At 42.8% G+C, this 24052-nt stretch overlaps 1 protein-coding gene and 1 pseudogene across 1 annotated transcript in view; one reads left to right on the forward strand and one right to left on the reverse strand.

The window, feature by feature from the left end:
* SAXO1 (stabilizer of axonemal microtubules 1) overlaps positions 1–3279 on the reverse strand; it is a 174680-nt gene extending 171401 nt beyond the window's left edge. The window contains exon 1 of the mRNA XM_060198935.1: positions 2999–3279. Within this exon, the coding sequence (XP_060054918.1) occupies positions 2999–3054 (56 nt within the window). The 5' untranslated portion in view covers positions 3055–3279. The remainder of the gene's footprint in view (positions 1–2998) is intronic.
* Positions 3280–8140: 4861 nt separating this feature from the next.
* LOC103125232 (small ribosomal subunit protein uS11-like) lies at positions 8141–8598 on the forward strand (annotated as a pseudogene).
* Positions 8599–24052: the final 15454 nt, after the last annotated feature.

Raw genomic sequence — 24052 nt, forward strand, 5'->3', positions numbered from 1 at the left:
CCCATTAAAACACTCTTAATTCTCTCCAGTACTGATGACCGTTTAGATTCATGTAACACATTACGGTGGACACTTTCTGATTTCAAGATGCTAACATATTAAACAGGATCCATTAGCAGAAGTCTCACGCAGTTTTCTTTACTCCCCAGCAAATACTAAATAAGTTCCATTGCCTGCCTAAGAGCCCACAGGGACAGCCTAGGAGAGTTAATTCTCCCCACTCCCACATCCCCCCTGCAAGCCCACCCTCTTATTATTCCTCTTCTGCCACACTCCAACCCAGCTCCCTGCTGCCCCTCTCTCCCCCACAGATATCCTGGGAAGTAATGGACTAGCTTTTCATTGTGAAAAATAGCGAGGTCAGCAGCAAGTCTTTTACTAACACCCATGACTTCTCCCTGAGGCGAAGCTTCACCCAGCAAAGGTCTTTAAAAGGATCCTGGTGTGAAATGAGGCCCCACACCTATGGACATCTAATCTTTGACAAAGGGGCCCAGACTATTACATGGGGAAAGCAGAGTCTCTTCAACAAATGGTGTTGGAAACAATGGGTTGAAACATGCAGAAGAATGAAGCTGAATCACTGTATTTCACCAAATACAAAAGTAAATTCCAAGTGGATCAAGGACTTGGATGTTAGACCAGAAACTATCAGATACTTAGAGGAAAATATTGGAAGAACTTTTTTCCGCATAAATTTTAAAGACATTTTCAATGAAACGAATCCAATTACAAGGAAGACTAAGGCAAGTATAAACCTATGGGACTACATCAAATTAAAAAGCTTCTTCACAGCAAAAGAAACCACTACCCAAATCAAGAGACCCCTCACAGAATGGGAGAAGATCTTTACATGCCATACATCAGATAAGAGTTTAATAACCAACATATATAAAGAGCTTACCAGACTCAACAACAAGACAACAAATAACCCCATCCAAAAATGGGGGGAGGAATTGGACAGAATATTCACCACAGAAGAGATCCAAAAGGCCGAGAAACACATGAAAAAATGCTCCAAGTCTCTGATTGTCAGAGAAATGCAAATCAAGACAACAATGAGATATCACTTCACTCCTGTGAGAATGTCACACATCAGAAAAGGTAACAGCAGCAAATGCTGGAGAGGGTGTGGGGTCAAAGGAACCCTCCTGCACTGCTGGTGGGAATGTCAATTGGTCCAACCTCTGTGGAGAACAGTCTGGAGAACTCTCAGAAGGCTAGAAATGGACCTACCCTATGACCCTGCAATTCCCCTCCTGGGGATATATCCTAAGGAACCCAACACATCCATCCAAAAAGATCTGTGTACACATATGTTCTTGGCAGCACAATTTGTAATAGCCAAAACCTGGAAGCAACCCAGGTGTCCAACAACAGATGAGTGGCTGAGCAAGTTGTGGTATATATACACAATGGAATACTACTCAGCTGTAAAAAATGGTGACTTCACCGTTTTCAGCCGATCTTGGATGGACCTTGAAAAAATCATGTTGAGTGAAATAAGTCAGAAACAGAAGGATGAATATGGGATGATCTCACTCTCAGGCCGAAGTTGAAAAACAAGATTAGAAAAGAAAACACAAGTCGAACCTGAAATGGAATTGGAGCATTACACCAAAGTAAAAGACTCTGGGGTGGATGGGTGGGTGGGGAGAAAAAAAAAAAAAAAGGATCCTGGTGTGAGGCACCCCTTCTCCACTTGGAAGGGGGTCACTTCACAAGCGGTGAAGCAAGTCTGCAGGCATCTATCTTTCTCTCCCCCATCCTCCCCTCCTCTCTCGATTTCTCTCTGTTCTATCCAACAACAACGATGACAGCAATAACAATAATAACAATGATATTATTGTTAATATAAACAAGGGCAACAAAAAGGGGGGAAAAAATAGCCTCCAGGAGCAGTGGATTCGTAGTGCAGGCACCAAGCCCCAGCAATAACCCTGGAGGGAAAAAAAAGCAACTGGTCAGTTAAGACACCTGGCTTAGCCAGAACAAGTGAGTGCAAAAGTTCTTATTCAATTTTACAAATACTTTACACATACTAAAAAGACTCCTTTTCCAGCAGCCCAGAAGGGGGCTCAGCATACAGAGTACAGGAGCTGCAAGCATGAGGCCCCAGGCATGATTGCCAGCACTACATATACCACAGCAGTGGTCTGTTTTGCTTGCCTCTCATAAAAATAGATCTTTAGAACCCAGAAATAGCTCATGTGGATAGTTTGCTGCTTTACCATGCTTGCCACCCAGATCTGAGATGGGACCCCTTCACATTGAAGGAAGCTTTGATGCATTACTTCATTTCACATATATATTATTAACATATATTATTATTATTAACATATATTGGACAAAGAGAAATTGAGAGGGGAAGGAAAAGTAAAGAGGGATAGAAACAGAGACACCTGCAGGTGGGGACCAGGGACTTGAACCCAGGTCCTTGAGCACTATAACATGTGTGCTTAACCAGGTGTGCCACACAGCCTGGCCCTGCCTTTACTTAATCTCTATCACTATTTCTGCCTCTATCTCTGAGAAAGTCAGCCCAGAGCAGTGAAGCCCCAGAAATAACAAAATAACAAACACTCCACCGTATCAAATAACAAAATAACAAACACTCCACCCACCGTATCAGCTTCCAAAAAGTATTCAGCTAAAGTAACAAGACCTACCAACCTGGCCAAGAATTTTTTTTAATCCTAGTCAAGACACTTTTCTGGGTGATGACAGGAAGGAAAGGGCACACAATCTATCCCAGGCGGTTCTCATTTTCAACCTCCAAGCAGCTCTGAAGTGAAGGAAAAAGGAAAATGCGCAAAGACAGTCATCTAACTCACTGAATCCTGGTTCACAACACTGCACCTAAAATTGGGTGGACAAGTGAACAACTCCACTGAGATGGTGCCTAACCCCGCAGCTCAGGGTTTTACAGTGCAGATTCATTCCTCGGGTACGAAAAATCCAAATTAATGGTTACTTGGACTGGGTGGGGTCACCTTACCCACAGGAGCACAAGTCACAGATGCACTTCTTCAGCTGGGCCTTCCCGGTCTGCATTTCCGCGCAGAGCAACCACCACTAGTGCTGCTGCCTTGGAACCCCAGCTCCTTCTCTAAGGCCACAGCAAACCTCAAGGGCCTTGGCAAATGTTCTATGTAGTTTAAAAAGTGACAATACTTAAGTGGCCCTTTTGCAAAATCTGGTAGTCCTCTCCTTCCTTTTGGAAAGAGCTTCGCAAAGCGCGCTGCACGCCAGCCTGGAGGACTTCCGGGCACGCTCGCTACTGCACGCCCCACCCTCGCACCTGGAGCTCCAGGTGCAGCCAGTGGGCCCAGAAAGTCCAAAGGCTTATGGCCCGCGGGGCTTCTGTGACGTCACGAAGGCGAGAGGAGCACCTGTGGGGGGCAATAATGTCACAAGGGGCTCTTGTGAGGTCAAAAAGTCCCTATTGCCCACCTGAGGGCCTAGGACAAAGGTTCCCCACTAAACCTTCAGAAACCTAAAGATTAAGAACATCACTTTGGAAAGTCTGTGGGCTCACCAGTCAGCCAACACCATGACTGCTTGCTCGAAAAAGCTGAAAACTCCACTGTCCTCACATTAGGTGAGGTTTTCTAAGAAACCTTGGTGCCCCTTTTTCATGCGTTAAGTATCATTTCCAAATTCTCCCGGTGAAAGAACACCAAGTCTCTGGCTTCCTAGTGTAGGAACAAAGCAGTTTTGGAGTGCTTAACCATTTACTGCTTGGGTGGGTGCTGGGTTCCTTCTCCAGATGCTAGCAAAGTCTTGGGGCTCTCAAGTTTCAAGTTTCAAGTGCATCAAATCGCCTGGATTGAATAGCTAACTTGCCATGCCCATAGAGTTTCTGAGCCTGTAGAGCTTAAGTGAACAGACTTTCTGGTGCAACAAACTTGGGGGTGGGGGGGACTGCTGTTAGCCTAAGGCCCACTTTTTTTTATTAGTGATTTAATATTGATTTGCAAAATTATAAGGTAGCAGGGGTATAATTCCACACCTTTGCCCCCCCCCCATTCCCCATTTCCTCCATTGGAAACTGCACTCGTTCTCCCAAGATCACAGATCTGGGTTGACTATTATTTCTATAACTATCTATATTAATATATATTTGTAGGGCCCACATTTTAAGCAGCCTTAAGGACTCTTGTCTTCTGTAACCAATCTTCCCCTAGTATAATGTTACTTCAGTTTACCTGATTCTGATAACCACTACAGTCCTACCCAGAAACCTCCAGCATCAAAAATCTCTTCTGGATTACCATGTTCAAGGACCTGAGTTCAAACCCCTGCTCCCTAACAGGTGTAGGGAACTTCACCTATGGTGATGCAAGTCTGTAGGTATCTCATTTTCCCTATCTCCAGCCCCACCTCCCAATTTCTATCTGTTCTATCAAATAAAAAGAAAAGTGGGGGGGGGGGGGGGGAATGGCCACTGAGAGGAGTGGATTCTTGTGCAGGCATTGAGCTCCAGAGATAACCCTGGTAGAAAAGAAAAAAAAAACTCTGGTTTGGGACTATAGTTTCAGCAAGAAGCCAGGTGGTTCTGATCATGAAGCAAATTCAGAAGACATTATTTTGATAGGTTCCTTGGAATTTTGGTTATGAGAAATGGGAGCTTCAGGTGTTGACAATCCTTATGTATAGTTTTATTTCTCATCCTAACTTCATCAGTTTTAGTGAATAGGTGAGTGAGTCAGTCACAGGATTTGTAGACTGCAAGATTATTAATTAAGTAATTTTACTGCTTGGGGGTTTATTTTCTTCACATTAGTTTCCAGAATAAGTCAGCAAATAATTGTCTGAAAACCAAATTTAATTGGCCACCTGTTTTGTTTGTTTGATTTTAGATAGGCAGCGAAAAGAAAAGACACCACAGCACCAAAGGTCCCTTCAAATCAGTAGGGGCTGGCATCTATAGATTTGACTTTTCAATGAAAACACCGCCAACTATCTTACAAAGGTACTGGGGACTGAATCTGGGACCTTGGAGCCTCAGGCATGGAATTTAGCCTCAGGCATGATGGTCTTTCTTTATTTCTTTTTTTTTTTTTAATTTTATTTGTTACCAGAGCACTGCTCAGCTCTGGTTTATGGTGGTGCAGGGGATTGAACTTGGTACTTTGGAGCCTCAGGCACAAGAATCTCTTTGTATAACCATTATGCTATCTACCCTCCACCCAGGCATTATGGTCTTTTATATAAGTACTAAGTTAGTCCTCCCCTTTCACTTGTTTTTGTATACTGCAAGCTAATACTTTTCAGATTTTTAAGTGCTTGAAAGATTTTTTTTTGTTGTTTAATATTTTATGACACATGGGATGGGCAGACAGCCTAGTGGTTGTGCAAAAGACTTTCATACTTGATGCTCCTAGGGCCCAGGTTAAAGCCAGCTTTACAATGTGCAAGGACCCAGTTTCAAGCCCCCAGTCTCCACCTGCAGGGGAAAGCTTTATGAGTAGTGAAGCAATGTTGGAGGTGTCTCTCTGTCTCGATCTCTCTAAAATCCCCTTCCCTCTAGATTTCTGGCTGTTTCTATCCAATAAAGATAATTTTTAAGTTTTTTTAATTAGTGAAGTCAGGGGCCCATCAGAATATAGCTAAAATAGACTTCTGAGCTTCTTCCAACATGAAAGCCCCAAATCTCATTTGCTATATTCTTACCTTTAGGTTCCTGATTATTAAACAATTTGTTCTCCTTTATATTTTAATGCTTTTCAGCCACCAAGTTGTTGGTGTTACCATGATACCAGCCTGGCTTCCCTGAGCAGACAACCTCATCAATGTGTCCTGAAACCCCAGCTCCCCAGAGACCTACCCCACTAGGGAAAGATAGAAACAGAATATGGATATGGATCGACCTGTCAATGCCCCCAAGTCCAGTGGAGAAGCAGTTACAGAAGCCAGACCTTCCAACATTCTGCATCCCATAAAGATCTTTGGTCCATACTTCCAGAGGGATAAAGAATAGGAAAGCTTCCAATGAAGGGGAGGGGATATGGAACTCTGGTGGTGGTGTTGTTCTGCGTCGTGGAGAAGAGAGAGAGGAGGTCTGGAGTGAAGAGGGAACACAAATCTTTATTTGTGCTGGCACCTCAGAGTTGGGTGCTAGAGAAGCAGGTTGGGCCACGTGGAGGTAGTGAAAATGGCCACCTCATGCAGTAACCTTTCCTGCGTCTAAACACTGAGTTGAAGCATTGGCAAGAGAGAGAGGTGCGGAAGGAGAAGGGCTTTTATAGGAGCAGCTTTAGTGAGAATGGGAAGGGGGAGGAGTAACCACAGCACTCCAGGATAGGATAATAACTCTCGTGAGAATGGGAAGGGGGAGGAGTAACCAAAGCACTCCAAATATCGCAGGGGAAATAGACAATGCCCTGAGGGCACAACATGGCAGAACAGGCACTCCAAGAATGTCCCAACTCTCGAGGGAACTAGCAGTAGCCTGAGGGGACAACATGGCAGATGTGACTGCATCTGCACAATTTCCCAGCATCTCCCCCTTTCCTTTTATCTAATGGCCAGGGCAACAGTCTGTAAAGTCTATGAACTACTCAGGGTCAGTCTATGAAAAACCAGCAACATGAAGGCAAGGAAGCTGCTGTAAAATTGTCTAAAGTGTCCAAAGGGTATACCAGCAAGTCCGATAGAAGTCTCAGTCCAAAGTAGGCGACTAGGGGGAGAAATGGCAGGGGATGAAATGCTACATGAGGAAGGTCAGCCTCTGGAATTCCACTTTTCTGTAGAGTGAGCTGGAACCGCCAAAACGTGACAGTCAAAGCAGAAGCAGGAAAGGCATACAGGCAGTAAAAAGTTCTGTCTTTGGAGTCTGTGAATCAGGTTCTTCAGATCGCGTCAGGTTACATCTAGGGTTTCGGGGGGGGTGCCACTGTAGTCGTGCCATCTAGTGGGTGATGTCAGGGTGTGCAGGGGTCCAGATGGTTTTTTCCCGGATTCCTGTGGAAGAAACACAAACAATCTGCTTCTCGTGGTTAGCAGGGCATCTGATTTGAATTTTTTATAGAAAAAGAGGTTTGGTGCCTTAGCCAACTGAGTATTTGGGGATGTATCTTTCCTATTTATTTATTATTATTATTATTATTATTTGTCATGGTAATCAGCTATTATCTGCAAGGTCCTGGGTGATTCATGGGGAAAAAGAACTTATCTTTTAACAAAGACTCTAAGGTGTAGGGAAGCGGGAACTTATCTTTTTTTTTTTTTAGTATTTATTTATTTATTGCCTTTTGTTGCCCTTGTTGTTTTATTGTTGTAATTATTATTGTTGTTGTTATTGATATTGTGGTTGTTGGATAGGACAGAGAGAAATGGAGAAAGGAGGGGAAGACAGAGAGGAGAGAAAGAGACACACCTGCAGATCTGCTTCACCAAATGTGAAGAAACCCCCTGCAGGTGGGGAGCCAGGGGCCTGAACCGGCATCTTTATGCCAGTCCTTGCACTTTGCACCATGTGTGCTTAACCTGCTGTGCTACCACCCGACTCCCAGGAACTTATCTTTTAACAAAGACTCTACGGCCATGCCAATAGCAACCTTAAGGGCACATGTGGCCACCCACAGTGGTGGTAGTGGTATGGAATTGTACCCCCTCTTATCCCACAATCTTGTCAATCATTATTAGATCTAATAAAGATAATTTTTTTTAATTGTACAAATGAGTGCCGGGAGGTGGTGCAGTGGATACAGCATCAGACTCTCAAGCATGAGGTCCTGAGTTCAGTCCCCAGCAGCACATGTGCCAGAGTGATGTCTGGCTCTTTCTCTCTCCTCCTATGTTTCTCATTAGTAAATAAATAAAATATTTTTTAACAATTGTACAAATGAGCTGGAGAAATAGTATAGTTGTCAGGCAAAAAGACTTTCATGCCTGAGGCTTCAAGGTCCCAGGTTCAATCACCTGTACCACCATAAGCCAGAGCTGAGCAGTGATCTGGTTAATAATAATAATAACAATAATAATAACAACTATTATTATTATACTATTATTTCTGGTTAATACAAATAAGTTATTGTCATTAACATTATCATTATGATGATGATGATATAGAAGAAGAAGGGAATCCTACCCCCTGTAGCCCTCTCTTTCTGGTGGTGGAGTCTGGACAAAATGCGCAGAAATGGTACCTTGCAAGGGGAAGGAAAAGAAGGAAGAACATGTCATCAGCCTTGGACCTAGCTAAAGGAGAAAACGTGTTTGGTGTCTGCCACATCTTTGCATCCTTCAGTAACACCTTCGGCCATGTCACTGATCTTTCTGGCAAGGAAACCATCTGCCGTGTAACTGGTGGGATGAAGGTGAAAGCTGACAGAGATGAATCATCTCCATATGCTGTCATTCTGGCTGCCCAGGATGCCACCCAAAGGTGCAAGGAATTGGGCATCACAGCCCTCCACATCAAACTCTGTGCCACAGGAGGAAATAGGATCAAGACACCTGGACCTGGGACCCAGTCAGCCCTCAGAGGCCTGGCCCATGCAGGAATGAAAATTAGGCACATTGTGGATGTTGACCCCCACCCCCTCCAACAGCACTCGCAGGCAGGGGTGTCACGGTGGTCACCATCTGTGAACAGGACTCCTCAAGTTACTATTTTCTGTTAATAAATTGCTTTTTGTATATTAAAAAAAAAAAAAAAAGGAAGAGGAGGGGAGGCGAAGGGGAAGAATGCAAGCATGCTGATAAAAGAAGACTGCAGTTGGGAGGCAGGCAGTAGCACAGCAGGTTAAGCGCAGGTGGTGCAAAGCGCAAGGACAGGCATAAGGATCCGGGTTCCAGTCCCCAGCTCCCCACCTGCAGGGGAGTCACTTCACAAGCAGTGAAGCAGGTCTGCAGGTATCTATCTTTCTCTCCCCCTCCTGTCTTCTCCTCCTCTCTCCATTTCTGTCTGTCCTATCTAACAACAATAATAACTATAACAATAAAACAACAAGGGCAACAAAAGGGAATAAATAAATATTAAAAAAATAAAATATTTTAAAAAAGAAGAAGACAGCAGTTAGTGACAGGTATAGTGTGCAGACACCTATATGGAACAATAAGAAAACTACCCTTGAGCTAGGGAGATAGCATAATAGTTATGCAAAAAAGACTTTCGTGCTTGAGGCACTGAAAGTCCCAAATTCAAGCCCTAGCTCCACCATAAGCCAGAAGTGGGGGGGGGAGGGGGGAAACATGGGACAGACAGACATACACACACAACTGTATTCATGTAACAGTTGTCTTCTAAATCATTATCTCCCCCTCCCCCATAAAGTGATTTGAGGGAAGTAAATTGGGCAAGCATTCCTTATTTTGATTCTTGGCCTACAAAAGCTAATTTATTTACTTTATGACTTTTTTTCCCTCTACCAGGGTTATCACTGGGGCTCAGTACTGGCACTACGAATCCACTGCTCCTGGCGACCATTTTTTCCTTTTTTTTTTTTTTACCTATTTTATTTTATTTTTCTTATTTGACAGAATAGAGAGAAACTGAGAAGGAATTGTAGCTAGAGAGGGAAAGAGAAAGATAGACACCTGTAGACCTGCTTCATCACCCATGAAGTGTTCTCCCTGCAGGTGTCAAGCAGGGACTCAAACCCAGATCCTTATGCATGATGATAGATAGGTACGCTTAACCAGGTGTGCCACAATCTAGTCCCGACCGTCTATGGGTTCCTTGGCTCTAAAAAGTGGAGGCCTGGCTCCCCACAGGCACCAAGTCCCAGAGAGAACTCTGGAGGCAAAAAAACAAAATAAAAGAAAATAAATAAAGTGGATCTAGAGGCAAGCAGAAGTTTAGAGCATTCTAAATAAAAACAGAAGGTGAAGCCATCCCATGTCTTCCTGTTAAGTGGCGGGGACCCTAATGGGGAGAGAGGAAACCTACAAGGGGTAACAGAGAGAGGAAGGAGCTATTGGAAGCCCTGGAACAGCCTGTGTATTGACCCTTGACATTGGCATGACCTTAGAGAAGAACTGTGGTGCCAGGCATTAACTTTCTCCTGACAACTTGCTTGAATATTGTAAGTGGCAGAATAAGAATACCTTACCTCTTCCCTCAGACTTTGATGAGAATCATCCCCTATTCAAAACTGCCACTGTGGGTTGTAAACAGCCTGTAAACAGCCTGCAGCACTCCCAATTCACACTACCCAGACCTTCAACAAATAAATACAATGTGGATAAAATAGCCTCAACAAATTAAGAGAACAGGTATTTCCACAGTCTGATAAGAGTGTCTACAGAAAGGCTACAACTACTTTTAGTGATAAAAGACAGAAATGTTTCTTCCCTGATGTGTAGACAAAGCAAAATGTGCCTTCTCATCACTTTTATTTTCTTTCTTTCTTTCTTTTCTTTTCTTTCTTTCTTTTTTTTTTAACCGGTGCACTGCTTAGCTCTGGCTTATGGCAGTACAGGGGATTGAATCTGAGACTTTGGAGCCTCAGGTATGAGAGAGACTTGGCATAACCATTATGTTATCTATCCCCACTCTCACCACTTCTACACAACACTCTACTGGAGGTTCTCAGCAGTGGAATTAGAAAGGCATGGACTGGAGAAACAGCATAATGGTTAGGCAAAAAGACTGAGGCTCCAAACCCCAGAATTAATCCCTACAGTAAATACCACTATAAACCAGGGCTGAGCAGTGCTCTAGTCTCTTTCTCTCTGGATCTCCCTCTCCCTCTCCCTCCCTCTCTCTCTCTCTCTCTAATTTAAATAAAATATATTTTTAATTTTTTTATATTTATTTATTCTCCCTTTTGTTGCCCTTGTTTTTTATTGTTGTTGTAGCTATTATTGTTGTTGTGGTTGATGTCATTGTTGGATAGGACAGAGAGAAATGGAGAGAGGAGGGGAAGACAGAGAGGGGAGAAAGACAGACGTCTGCCTGCAGATCTGCTTCACCACTTGTGAAGCGACTCCCTGGCAGGTCTAAATAAAATACTTTTAAAGAGAAAAGATAGACAATCATACTGGAAAGAAAGAAATAATACTGTCTTCATGCTCATATGGCATGACCCTACATGTAAAAAAAATAACAAATTATTTTTAAAGCTTCTAGCAATAAGAAACAAGCTAAGCAAAGCTATAGGAGACGAGGTGAACTTACAAAATCAGTTAAACTTCCTATACTAGCAATAGCCAGAACTTAAATTAGCAAAGCAAGTGTCTCAGAAACACATCAAAATTAATACAACATCTAGGAATAAATTTAAATAAATAAGTGCAAGACTTGCTCAATGAGTACTACAAAACATTTTTGAAATTACAGTATCAGGATATTCAATTTTGTCTAAAGATAATTTTTCTCATAGGAATTAAATGTTAAGTGAAATAAGTCAGAAACAGAAGGTTGAATATGGGAAGATCTCACTCTCAGGCAGAAGTGGAAAAGATCAGAAGAGAAAACACAAGTAGAACCTGAACTGGAGTTGGTGTATTGCACCAAAGTAAGACTCTGGGATGGGTGTGGGGGAGAGTACAGGTCCAAAAAGGATGGCAGAGGAAAACTGAGAAATGTTATACATGTACAAACTGTTGTATTTACTGTCAAATATAAAACATTAATCCCCCAATTAAGAAATTTTAAAAAGAAATTAAACGTTGGGGGACTGGGTGGTGGCAAACCTGGTTGAGCGCACATGTTATAATGAGCAAGGACCCGGGTTAGAGCCCCCAGTCCCCACCTGCAGGGGGAAAGCTTTGTGAGTAGTGAAGCAATGTTGCAGGTGTCTCTCTGTCTCTCCCTATCACATCCCATCCCCCCTCAACTTATAGCTGTCTCTATCCAATAAATAAAATAAAGACAGTAAAAATAAATAAATAAATGTTAAGTCTTTAAGAAAAAAAAAGAAAGAAATTAAATGTTGGGGGCTGGATGGTGGCACACCTGATTGAGCACACATTACAGTGCACAAAGACCTGAGTTCAAGCCCCCAGTCCTCACCTGCATGGGGAAAGCTTCACAAGCTGTGAAGCAGGTCTGCAGGTGTCTATCTTTCTCTTCCCCTCTGTCTTCCCCTCCTCTCTCCATTTCTCTCTGTCCTATCCAACAACAAAAACAATAAAAAAAACAACAAGGGCAACACAAGGAAATAAATATTTTTTAAAATTTGAATGTTGGGGGCAGGGATAGATAGCATAATGGTTATGCAAAGAGAGAGAGCCTTAAGCCTGAGGCTCCAAAATCCCAGGTTCAGTCCTCCATACCACCATAAGCCAGAGCTGAGTAGTGCTCTGGTTAAAAAAAAGGAGGAGGAGAAGAAGTAGGAGGAGAAGGAGGAGGAGGAAGACAAGAAGGAGTAGGAGAAGGAGGAGAAGGAGAAGAAGGAGGAGAAGGAGGAGGAAGAGAAGAAGAAGAAGAAAAAGAAGAAGGAGGAGGAGGAGAAGGAGAAGAAGGAGAATAGAAGGAGGAGGAGGAGGAAGAGAAAGAAACTATGAATGTTGGGAGGTGGGGCTGGGTGGCAGTGCACCTAGCAGAGCACAGCTGACCATGCACAATGCCCCAAATTCAAGCCACCAGCCACCACCTACAGGGGAATAGCTTTACAAGTGGTGAAGCAAAGCTGCAGTTTTAACTCTCCCTTGCTATCTCCACTTCCCTCTCAACTCCTCTTGTTTTAGTCAAATATTTACAATTAAAAAAAAAATCAATGTAATACCTAATTACACTTTTAGTTAGCATATTGGGCTTCATAAATGGTCATGATTTACTAGGCCAGCAAGATAGCTCACCTGGTAGGGTGCCTGCTTTGTCATACATGCCACTCAAGTTCAAGCCCCCTACCCCCAACACCACTGTGAGTATTGCAGCTCTAGAAGAAGCTGCAGTGCTGCGGTGTCTCTCCCTCTCTTTCTAGCTAAAAAAAACTCTGCCGTAATCAGTGACATCCCAGCAAGAACAACCTAGTAATGATTTATTCCTCCAAAGACACTGATAAGAGAAATAAGGGAAGTAGAATCTGTGAGAGATACTTTCCAGTTATTTACCTGATCATGTACTTGTCCAATGGATATATAAAGAACTCTTACAATTCAACACCCAATTAAAGAATAAAAGATTTTTAAATATTTCACCAGAGAAAATATATGACTTTCTAATGCATGAAAAGATGTTTTTTGTAGAAAAGAGCTAATACATAAAATTTTAAAATGGGGGGCCAGGACAGATGATAATGCACTGGGTTGAGCACACATGCTATAATGCATAAGAACCTAGGTTCGAGCCCCAGGCCCCCACCTGCAGAGGGAAAGATTTGCAAGTGATGAAGCAGGACTGTAGGTGTGTCTCTGTCTCTCTCCCTATCTCCCCCTTCCCTCTTGATTTCTGGCTGTCTCTGTCCAATAAATAAAGATAATTTTAAAAAAAAAAACCTTTAAAATGCTATCCTCTGAATATCCTGTGGGCTGAGGAGACAGCATAATAGTTATATAAAAAATTTTCATGCCTAATGTTCCAAGGTACCAGGTTCAATCTTAAGCCCAGCACCACAATAAGCCAGAGCTGAACAGTTTTTCTCTGTGTCTCTGTGTCTTTCTGTATCTCTCTCTCTCTCTCATTAAAATAAAATTTAAAAGAGAAATAAATGGAGAGAGAGGAAGGAAGGAAGGAAGGAAGGAAGGAAGAAGGGGATGGAGGGAAGTAAGGAAGGAGGGAAAGAAAGAAAGGAAAAGCAGGAAGAAAAATCCTGCTTGCAGACTGCCCTTGGCTGAAAACAGGGCTTTGAGTAGGGCCTCCACTATTATCTAATGAGAATGACTCCATTGCACCTAAACTGTACAAGCACTCTAGTTCATGCTGAACACCTAATTTCCTCTGGGAACAAGGAGCTTTGATACCTACTAGGTAGATGGGGACTATATAACTACATAACCAGTCCACAATAAAAAAAATTTTTTAAAAAAACATGGCTATTGAGTCCCTAATGAGATTTCCTGGTAGACAACATTTCACACATTGTCACAATTCACTGCACACCCTGTGAGTCTGCCCTGGAAAAGGATTTGGGGAAGCCTTCACCTGTTTTCTTTCAGACATCATCCCAGGCACTTGGCTGATTTTGTGGAGTACTTTCACTTTAATAAACCACAGCTGTGAGTAGGACTGCACACAGCATCCTGTGAGTCTTCCTAGAAAATGTCTGATATATATATATTTTTAATATATTTATTTTTTATTTATAAAAAGGAAACATTGACAAAACCATAGGAAAAGAGAGGTACAACTCCACACAATTCCCACCACCAGAACTCCGTATCCCATCCCCTCCCACTATAGCTTTCCTATTCTTTACCCCTCTGGGAGTATGGACCCAACCAAGGTCATTGTGGGGTGCAGAAGGTGGAAGGTCTGGCTTCTGTAATTGCTCCCCTGTTGAACATGGGGATTGACAGTTCGATCTATACACCCAGCCTGCCTCTCTCTTTCCCTAGTAGGGTGGGGCTCTGGGGAAGTGGAGTTCCAGGACATATTGGTGGGGTCATGTGTCCTGGGAAGTCTGGTCGGCATCATGCTAGCATCTGGAGCCTGTTGGATGAAAAGAGAGTTAATATACAAAGCCAAACAAATTGTTGAACAATCATGAACCTAAAGGCTGGAATAGTGCAGATGAAGAGTTGACGGGTCCTCCATTTTGTAGATAGCTAGAAGGCATATTTTTGTTATATTCCAAAGGGCCTGTGACCATACCTGTTTTTTTTTTTTGTTTTGTTGTGTTTTTTTTTTCCCTCAGCCTGAAATCTGATATGCAGGTGGATCCAAGTTATTGTCTACAGAGATGATGTCATGTCTGGAAAAAAGACTAGAAAGCTGGATCAGGGAAGAGAGTAGCTCCCTAATATGAGAAAGGGGTATAAATATTGTTGACTGTAAAATCCATGGATTTGATTTGGTCTGGGGCCCATATTCAGCTTTCGAGCCTGTGTGACCTCTGCATCCCTGTAGATCTGAGCTCACATTCTGTGGTCAATGAGTAGAGACATTCCAAGCTGCCCTGTTATCGACCCATCTTCTTCAGGTGTAGCATAGAGTATGTTGTCCATCCTCCCTTGGATGGACAACATTCTCTACCATTGTTGATCCAAGTGGAGGGCAAGGTCCTATGGTATACTTTTTATACCAGAGCACTGACCAGCTCTGGCTTATGGTGATACTGGAGACTGAACCTGGGACCTCAGAGCCTCAGGCACAACAGTCTTTGTATAGCCATTATGCTATCTACCCCTGCCTCCTAATCTCTGAACCTGGGGATAGTCTTTTGGACACCCACCATTTTGAATAATATTAATAATCATTATGAATATTCAAATGTAGTCATAATGAGATTCTACTCCATAGCCATAAGAAAAACTATACTATTGCATTGTTGCCAAGGATGTAAAAGAGTGAAGCTCTCACTTCTAAAATGACTGGGGGCCGGGGGGACAGGCGGTAGTACAGTGGGTTAAGCCTACATGGCCCAAAGCTCAAGGACCAGAGCAAAGCTCCAAGACTAGCTTAAGAATGTCAGTTCAGGGGGTCGGGCGGTGGCACAGTGGGTTAAGCGCATGTGGCGCAAAGCGCAGGGACCGGCGTAAGGATCCCGGTTCGAGCCCCCGGCTCCCCACCTGCAGGGGAGTCGCTTCACAGGCGGTGAAGCAGGTCTGCAGGTGTCTATCTTTCTCTCCCCTTCTCTGTCTTCCCCTCCTCTCTCCATTTCTCTCTGTCCTATCCAACAACGAATTGCGTCAACAAGGGCAATAATAATAACCACAAGGAAGCTACAACAAGGGCAACAAAAGGGGGGGAAAAAATGGCCTCCAGGAGCGGTGGATTCATGGTGCAGGCACCGAGCCCAGCAATAACCCTGGAGGAGGAAAAAAAAAAAAAAAAAAAAGAATGTCAGTTCAAACCCTGGCTCCCCACCTGCAGGGGAGTCACTTCACAAGTGGTGAAGCAGGTCTGCAGGTGTGTCTGTCTGTCTATTACTAAGATCAGAAGAGAAAACACAAGTAGAACCTGAACTGGAATTGGCGTATTGCACCAAAGTAAAAGACTCTGGGGTGGGTTGGGAGGAGAATACAGGTCCAAAAAGGATGACAGAGGACCTACTGGGGGTTGTATTGTTATATGGAAAAGTAGGAAATGTTATGCATGTACAAACTATTGTATTTACTGTCAAATGTAAAACATTCATCCCCCAATAAAGAAATTTAAATATATATATAGAATGACTCAGACCCTTTAGAAAATCGACTGCTGGAGCTCTCTGTGTGTATCTTTCTGTCTGCGTCTCTTTCATTAAAAATAAGTAAATAAAATATTTAAAAAAAAAAAAATTGCTGAGAGTCACTGGGCAGTAGCACAGTGGGTTAAGCTCACATGGCGCAAAGCGCAAGGACCAGCATAAGGATCCCGGTTCGAGCCCCCGGCTCCCCACCTGTAGGGGAGTCGCTTCCCAGGCGGTGAAGCAGGTCTGCAGATGTCTGTCTTTCTCTCCCGCTCTCTGTCTTCCCCTCCTCTCTCCATTTCTCTCTGTCCCATCCAACAACGATGACATCAATAATAACTACAACAGGAAGTTGGGCGGTAGCGCAGCGGGTTAAGCGCAGGTGGCACAAAGCGTAAGGACCGACATAAGGATCCCGGTTCGAGCCCCCGGCTCCCCACCTGCAAGGGAGTCGCTTCACAAGTGGTGAAGCAGGTCTGCAGTTGTCTTTCTCTCCCCCTCTCTGTCTTCCCCTCATCTCTCCATTTCTGTCTGTCCTATCCAACAATGGTGACATCAATAACAACAATAATAACTACAACAATAAAACAATGGCAACAAAAGGGAATAAATAAATATAAAAACATTTTTTAAAGAATAAAATTGACTGCTTTCTAAAAGGTTAAGCAAAAGAGGCTGAGTGGTGTTGCACCTGATTAAGTGCAAGGATCCAGGTTTGAGTTCCCACTCCCCACTTGGAGGGCAGAAGCTTCACTCTCTCCCTATCTTCCATCTCAAATTCTCACTGCCCTATCAAAAAAGAAGAAGTTTTTTAAAAAATGGCCACCAGGAATGGTGGATTCATTGTGCAGGCTCTAGGCCCAGCGATAATCGTGGTGGCAATAAAAACTAATTTTAAAAGAAAGTTAAACATATATTCAACCCTATATCCCAGATTAATTGTTAAAAATGAACTCTTAAGTATTTGCCTCCCCCTAAAAAATAAAAACATATGTTGCAATTTTAGTATGTTTATAGCAGCATTATTCATAATAGCTTAAAAATGGAAACAATTCCAGTTTCCTTCAACAAGTAAATGGACAAAATGCAGTCATACATCTTCAATGAAATGAATCCAATTACAAAGAAGACTAAGGCAAGAATAAACCTATGGGACTACATCAAATTTAAAAGCTTCTGCACAACAAAAGAAACCACTACCCAAACAAAGACACCCCTCACAGAATGGGAGAAAATCTTCACATGCCATACATCAGACAAGAGTTAAATAACCAAAATATAAAGAGAGCTTGCCAAACTCAACAACAAGAAAACAAATGACCCCAACCAAAAATGGGGGAGAGGACGTGGACAGAATATTCACCACAGAAGAGATCCAAAAGGCTGAGAAACACATGAAAAAATGCTCCAAGTCTCTGATTGTCAGAGAAATGCAAATCAAGACAACAATGAGATACCACTTCACTCCTGTGAGAATGTCATACATCAGAAAAGGTAGCAGCAGCAAATGCTGGAGAGGTTGTGGGACAAAGGAACCCTCCTGCACTGCTGGTGGGAATATAAACTGGTCCAACCTCTGTGGAGAGCAGTCTGGAGAACTCTCAGAAGGCTTAAATGGACCTACCCTGTTGGGAACTGGGCCCCCTGTCCAGGAAAGTCCTGGCCATTGTTTCCATGAGAGTCTGAGTGGGTAGACCCCAGGCCCTCCATGCTTCCGGGTCAAGAAAATGGCAGGTCTCCCCTGACCTCTGGGTTTATGACGGTTGGGCCCCGGACATGGGCACCTTTCTACACATGCCATTCCTCCTCCCCTTTAAACAAAGGCCATGAATTACTGTGTATGACTAACTTGAAAACCACTGCAAATATCCTGTTGCTCAACTGCCTCCCTTCCCCACTGCCCTAAAGTGCCTGCAATTTACCTTCAGAGAAATATACATTGTAAATCTTGTAATCAAACCTTGTATGCTAACTTTTTACTTGTGATCAAATAGTTTGTATGTCAAGATATAACTATGCATTGTGTTGGGGTTAATGATCACCTCAAGCCTTTTCCTGGACTATGGGTATATCTGCTTGCTTTCTCCCCCAATAAACGAAATGACCCTGTGATTCTCTTCCAGAGCTGACAACCTTGTCTTTATGCGCACTTTGCCCTAGTCACACGGAGCCACCCCAGGACTCCCAGGAGGCTGCTTTGACCTCCATAGCCCAACTGCCAGGAAGGTGGGGTACCCAGAGCAAGAGCCCACATTACCCTATGATGCTGCAATTCCTCTCCTCGAGATATATCCTAAGGAACCCAACACACCCATCCAAAATGATTTGTGTACACATATGTTCATAGCAGCACAATTTGTAATAGAAGCAACCCAGGTGTCCAACAACAGCTGAGTGGCTGAGCAAGCTGTGGTATATATACACAATGGAATACTACTCAGCTAGTGAAAATGGTGATTTCACCATTTTCAGCCCATCTTGGATGGAGCTTGAAGAAATCATGTTAAGTGAACTAAGTCGGAAACAGAAGGATGAATATGGGATGATCTCACTCAGACAGAAGTGGAAAAACAAGATCAGAAGAGAAAACACAAGTAGAACCTGAACTAGAGTTGGTGTATTGCACCAAAGTAAAAGACTCAGGGGTGGGCAGGGCAGGGAGAGTACAGGTCCAAAAAGGATGACAGATGATCTAGTGGGGGTTGTATTGTTACGTGGAAAACTGAGAAATGTTATGCATGTACAAACTATTGTATTTACTGTCAAATATAAAACATTAATCCCCAATAAAGAAATAAAAACAAAAAATGCCATCATAGTGTATACTACATAGTATATATCATGTCACTATCTTAATGTTTTTCAGCCACCAAGTTGCAGATGCTACATGATACCAACCAGACTTCCTTAGGCAGATGACCTCACCAATGTGTCCTGGAACTCTACCTCCTCAGTGCTTTACTCCACTAGGGAAAAACAGAAACAGGTTGTGGGTATAGATCAACCTGTCAATGCCATGTTCAGTGGGGAAGCAATTACAGAAGCCAGACCTTCCACCTTCTGGACCCTATAATGATCCTGGATCCATACTCCCAGAAGGATAAAGAATAGGAAAGTTTCCAATGGAGGGGAGGGAATATGGAACTCTGGTGGTGGAAATTGTGTGGAATTGTACCCATCTAATCCTAGGGTCTTGTCAATCACTAGTAAACTGCACAGTTCTGATTTATGGCAGGGGATTGAACCTGGGACCTCAGAGCCTCAGGAATGACAGTCTGTTTGCATATCCACTATGCTCTCTCCTCCACCCCACTGATTGATTTATCTATTTAAAAACCAGGACACCCCCCTAGATCCTGGCTTCCCAAGAGTCCCGCCCCACTAGGAAAAGAAAGAGACAGGCTGGGAGTATGGCTCGACCTGCCAATGTCCATGTTCAATGGGGAAGCAATTACAGAAGCCAGACCTTCCACCTTCTGTACCCCATAATGATCCTGGGTCCATATTCCCAGAGGGATAAAGAATAGGAAAGCTATCAGGGGAGGGGATGGGACATGGAGTTCTGTGGTGGGAATTATGTGGAATTGTACCCCTGTTTTCCTGTGGTTTTTGCCAATGTTTTCTTTTTATAAATAATTTTTTATAAATAAATTAATAAATAACCACCAGGAGATGGCACAGTGGATAAAGCACTGGATACTCAACCATGAAATCCTGAGTTCAGTCCCTAGTAGCACATGTACCAGAGTGATGTCTGATTCTTTCTCTCTCTGTCTTTCTCATGAATAAATAAATTAATTAATTTAAAAAAAAACAGGACTTCCGGGAGGCATGGGCATGGAATGACTGGGATCAAACCATCTCTCCTCCCAAAACAACAAATAAATACAAGAGACCCAACTGAAGTCATAATCTACAGCTGAAAGATCTACAGCCTCAGGGGGGTGCTTGCGTGAGGTTGGGACAAAAGGGGCTCGGACTGGCATACTGTACCAAAGTAAAAGACTCTGGGTGGGTGGGGGCGAGAATACAGGTCCTGGAAAAGGATGACAGAGGACCTAGTGTGGGTTGTATTGTTGTGTGGAAAACTGAGAAATGTTATGCATGTACAAATTATTGTATTTACTGTCGACTGTAAAACATTAATCCCCCAATAAAGGGGGGAAGTAGGGGCTCAGGATGAAGAACAGCACAGTCAAATCAAGAGCTCCAGCACCAGGGCACTGAGCTGTGCCATTTTGGTGATTTCACTTTAAGTGCAGAAAGCAAGCAGCAAACAATGAAGGTTGTTCCTAGTGCCAGAAGAAAAGAGGAAGGGGCTTAAAGCCTCTCAATCTTTGACTCGGGGGTTTTAGCCTTCTGAATTTAAGGCAGGGACACAACATAAAACGGAGCATTTGTGACCACAAGACAGCCCAAAGCAACCAACCCCCTACTCACCCCATTCCACCTGCCTCCAATCATACGAAGAGAAGCCTAGAGATCACAATAGCACCACCTGCTGACCAGCAATAACCAGCACACACAAAAAAAGTGCAAGCAAAGAAACAGAACTGAACAGCTAACCGTGCCATGTCATCCAGACAGAAATGAAATACAGGAAATCCAAGGAATTACAGATTTAGAGAGACTCTCAGAGACAGACTACACAAAGCTCATTGTGAACACTCTCCAAGAATCTAAGTGAGAATTGAAAGAGCATTTTACTACGGAATTAAAACACGAGAGGAACTCATAACAGAGACCACTAAGAGTCTTCAAATCTTGAAAGAACTTCAATCAAAACTCACTAAGAAGTTAGGAAGCATGAAAGAAAATTTTGAAACAGAACTCCAAGGAGTAAAAGACTTTTACTGCAATCCACTCCCAAGTAGAAGGCTTAGGAAGTAGACCTTAGAAGAAATAATTTCCAGGGGCCCGGTGGTGGCGCACCTGGTTGAATGCACATGTTACAATGTACAAGGATCTGGGTTTGAGCCCCTGGCCCCCACCTGCAGGCGGAAAGCTTCATGAGTAGTTAAGCAGTGTTGCAGGTGTCTCTGTCTCTCACCCCTTTACCTCTTGATTTCTGACTGTCTCTACCAAATAAATAAAGATAATTTTTTTTTAAATTTAAAAAGAAATAATTTCCAGTCTAGAAGATATGGTCAATTCAAAGATGAGAGAGGAATGGTTCAGAAAGACTGAAGCAATTCTTTGTGAAAGTGCAGACTCCATCAAAAGATCGAATATGCTCTACTGAAAAAAAAAAAAGTGATAGGTGTATCTGAGGAGGAGGAAAAGGCCAAAGGCCCAGAGTCCATTTTCAGAGCAATTTTAGCTGAGAACTTCCCTCACTTAGAAAGCCCTCAAAACATTCTCATTCAGGAGGCAGAACAATCACCCAGATCTATAAAAACAAAAAGACCAACACCAAGACACATTATTGTAAATCAAAACTAAATGATAAGGAAAAAAAATTAATTTTATTTATTTTCCTTTTTGTTGCTGTAGTTATTGTTGTTGTAGTTATTGTTGTTGTTATTAATGTCGCCGTTGTTAGATAGGACAGAGAGAAATGGAGAGAGGAGGGGAAGAAAGAGAGGGGAAGAGAAAGATAGACACCTGCAGACCTGCTTCACCACCTGTGAAGTGACTCCTCTGCAGGTGGGGAGCCAGGGACTCGAACCAGGACCCTTACGCCGGTCCTTGCGCTTTGCGCCATGTGCGCTTAATCCGCTGCACTACCACCCAACTCCCAACAAGGAAAAAGTTTTGCAGGCTGCTAGGAAAAGGTAAGAATTTAGATACAAAGGCAGAGCTATAAGACATTCATCAGATTTCTCTTCACAAACCCTAGAGGCAAGGAGAAAGTAGAATGACATATACAAAAAAAAAAAAAAAAAAAAAAGATATATTCAAAGTTCTAAAGGAGAGGGAATTCCAGCCACGAATCTCGTATCCTGCAAAATTATCCTTCAAATATGAGGGAGAAATAAAGGGTTTCTCAAATATTCAAAATTTAAAGGAATTTGCCACAATCTACCCCACCTTATAAGAACTACTGAACTGAGTCCCACAAGAAAGGAGGAAGCAAAGAATACACATTCCAAGTGGGGTGAATAGCAGTAGACTGGAACTAAGAACACATTAAAAATAGGAAAGAACAAGCAAATAGGGGAAGGAATTAAAGGAGAAGGCAGTGCTGACCAATGTTTGTTAATCAAGATCAACTTAAAAGGGTGGAGGGTAGATAGCATAATGGTTATGCAAACAGACTCTCATGCCTGAAGCTCCAGAGTCCCAGGTTCAATCCCCCACACCACCATAAGCCAGAGAGCTGAACAGTGCTCTGGTAAAAAAAAAAAAAAATCAACTTAAAAAAGACTTTTCTAGACACACAATGCTAGTTATTACATTTATGGTAACCACAAAACAAAGCAGGGAACAGATATTTTAAACTGTGGAAAACTATAGTAGTTACTGAGAGGTGTGTGTGGGGGGGAGGGGTTGGGCACAGACTTTCGGTGACATGTCAGAGAGGAAATAGATGTAATACTTCAAGTTCTGTAACTGCCTAGTCCATAGCTCTAAGTACAAACATTTGCTTTCGTCTAAGTTATCAGTACCTCAGATTTAAAGATGATCAAACTCTGAAACTGGCTTAAAATATTCAAGGAGCTCTAAAAATAGATGTGTGTATATAGTTTTTCTAAGTCAACTGCAGTATCTAAAATATGAAGATGTTCATATCCCACTAAAGGCCACAAAGCAAAGTAAGATCTAGTATATTGCTATAAATGCTAACCACTTAACTAGCATGAAAAACAAACCTCCAACTAACCTGGTTTTAATAACAGTTGATTATTCCTATTCTAAGCTCTGTCTAAGACTACAAGAAACCCCTTGCATTTTCTTTAGTGTCCTCATTGCTCCTAGTCCTAGAACCTCTAGGACTATGCCCATGCTTCTTGATAGTTCTTCTGATACCTTAGCACCATACCACCTATGGTGACCTCAACCCAATTGCTACTAGTGCTGTCATCCCAACAGTATGCTGCTACTGAATACTTACAATGGACTACAAGCAGAGATACAGAGCTTGAGATGTCAACCTCACAACTCTTCAAACCTGGTGAGAGCTTTCCGAACACATGGGATACCTACATCCAATTTAGAAAGCACACCATCTAACAAAGTGACAGATGCTAGGTATAGGGAAGCATATAGGGTACTGGGTACAGTGTACATGTAGCTATAAGCTAGGGCAATTATATAACTCAGAGTAATAGTATTCAATAGTTGTTAATGAGCAGACTTAGGCCCAATAAGCCTGGATTCTTAGTTGTAGTGCCTGAAGAAAGCACCATAAATTCTCTAATCAATTAGACTTAAACCAAATTAGCTTAGCAATATAACAGAGAGGCCCCAAGAAGGCAGAACCTAAAAAACTAATTCTGGTTGGGTCCAACGAATGACACTCAATGCTTAAACAACTGGGAGAAAGTTTAGGGGTATCAGGCAAAGAGAGGACTACAAAAGTTGGATAAGGGCAAGAGACAGGTTCACTTAATAATGCCCTTTTGATCAATATCATACCACTTCACCATCTGGGGGCCTAGTCAGGGAATCCTTGGATTCCCACACAAATATGATAGGCCTAGACCTCTAATGGATCCATCTCTGCACCACCACTGGCCACTTTTATCAGGACCATCATCACAAGCCCTTGTGTGGGCCCTCTCAGGACCTTGCCCTCACTCTAGATCAGCTATAGTAGGGACTGGCCCAGTCTCTGAAAGGAGGCTAGGGTATCTCGCTCTGCCAGTCAAGAAAGACTGGTCCTG

Source organism: Erinaceus europaeus, chromosome 10 (genome assembly GCF_950295315.1).
Source record: "Erinaceus europaeus chromosome 10, mEriEur2.1, whole genome shotgun sequence".
Taxonomy (NCBI): domain Eukaryota; kingdom Metazoa; phylum Chordata; class Mammalia; order Eulipotyphla; family Erinaceidae; genus Erinaceus; species Erinaceus europaeus.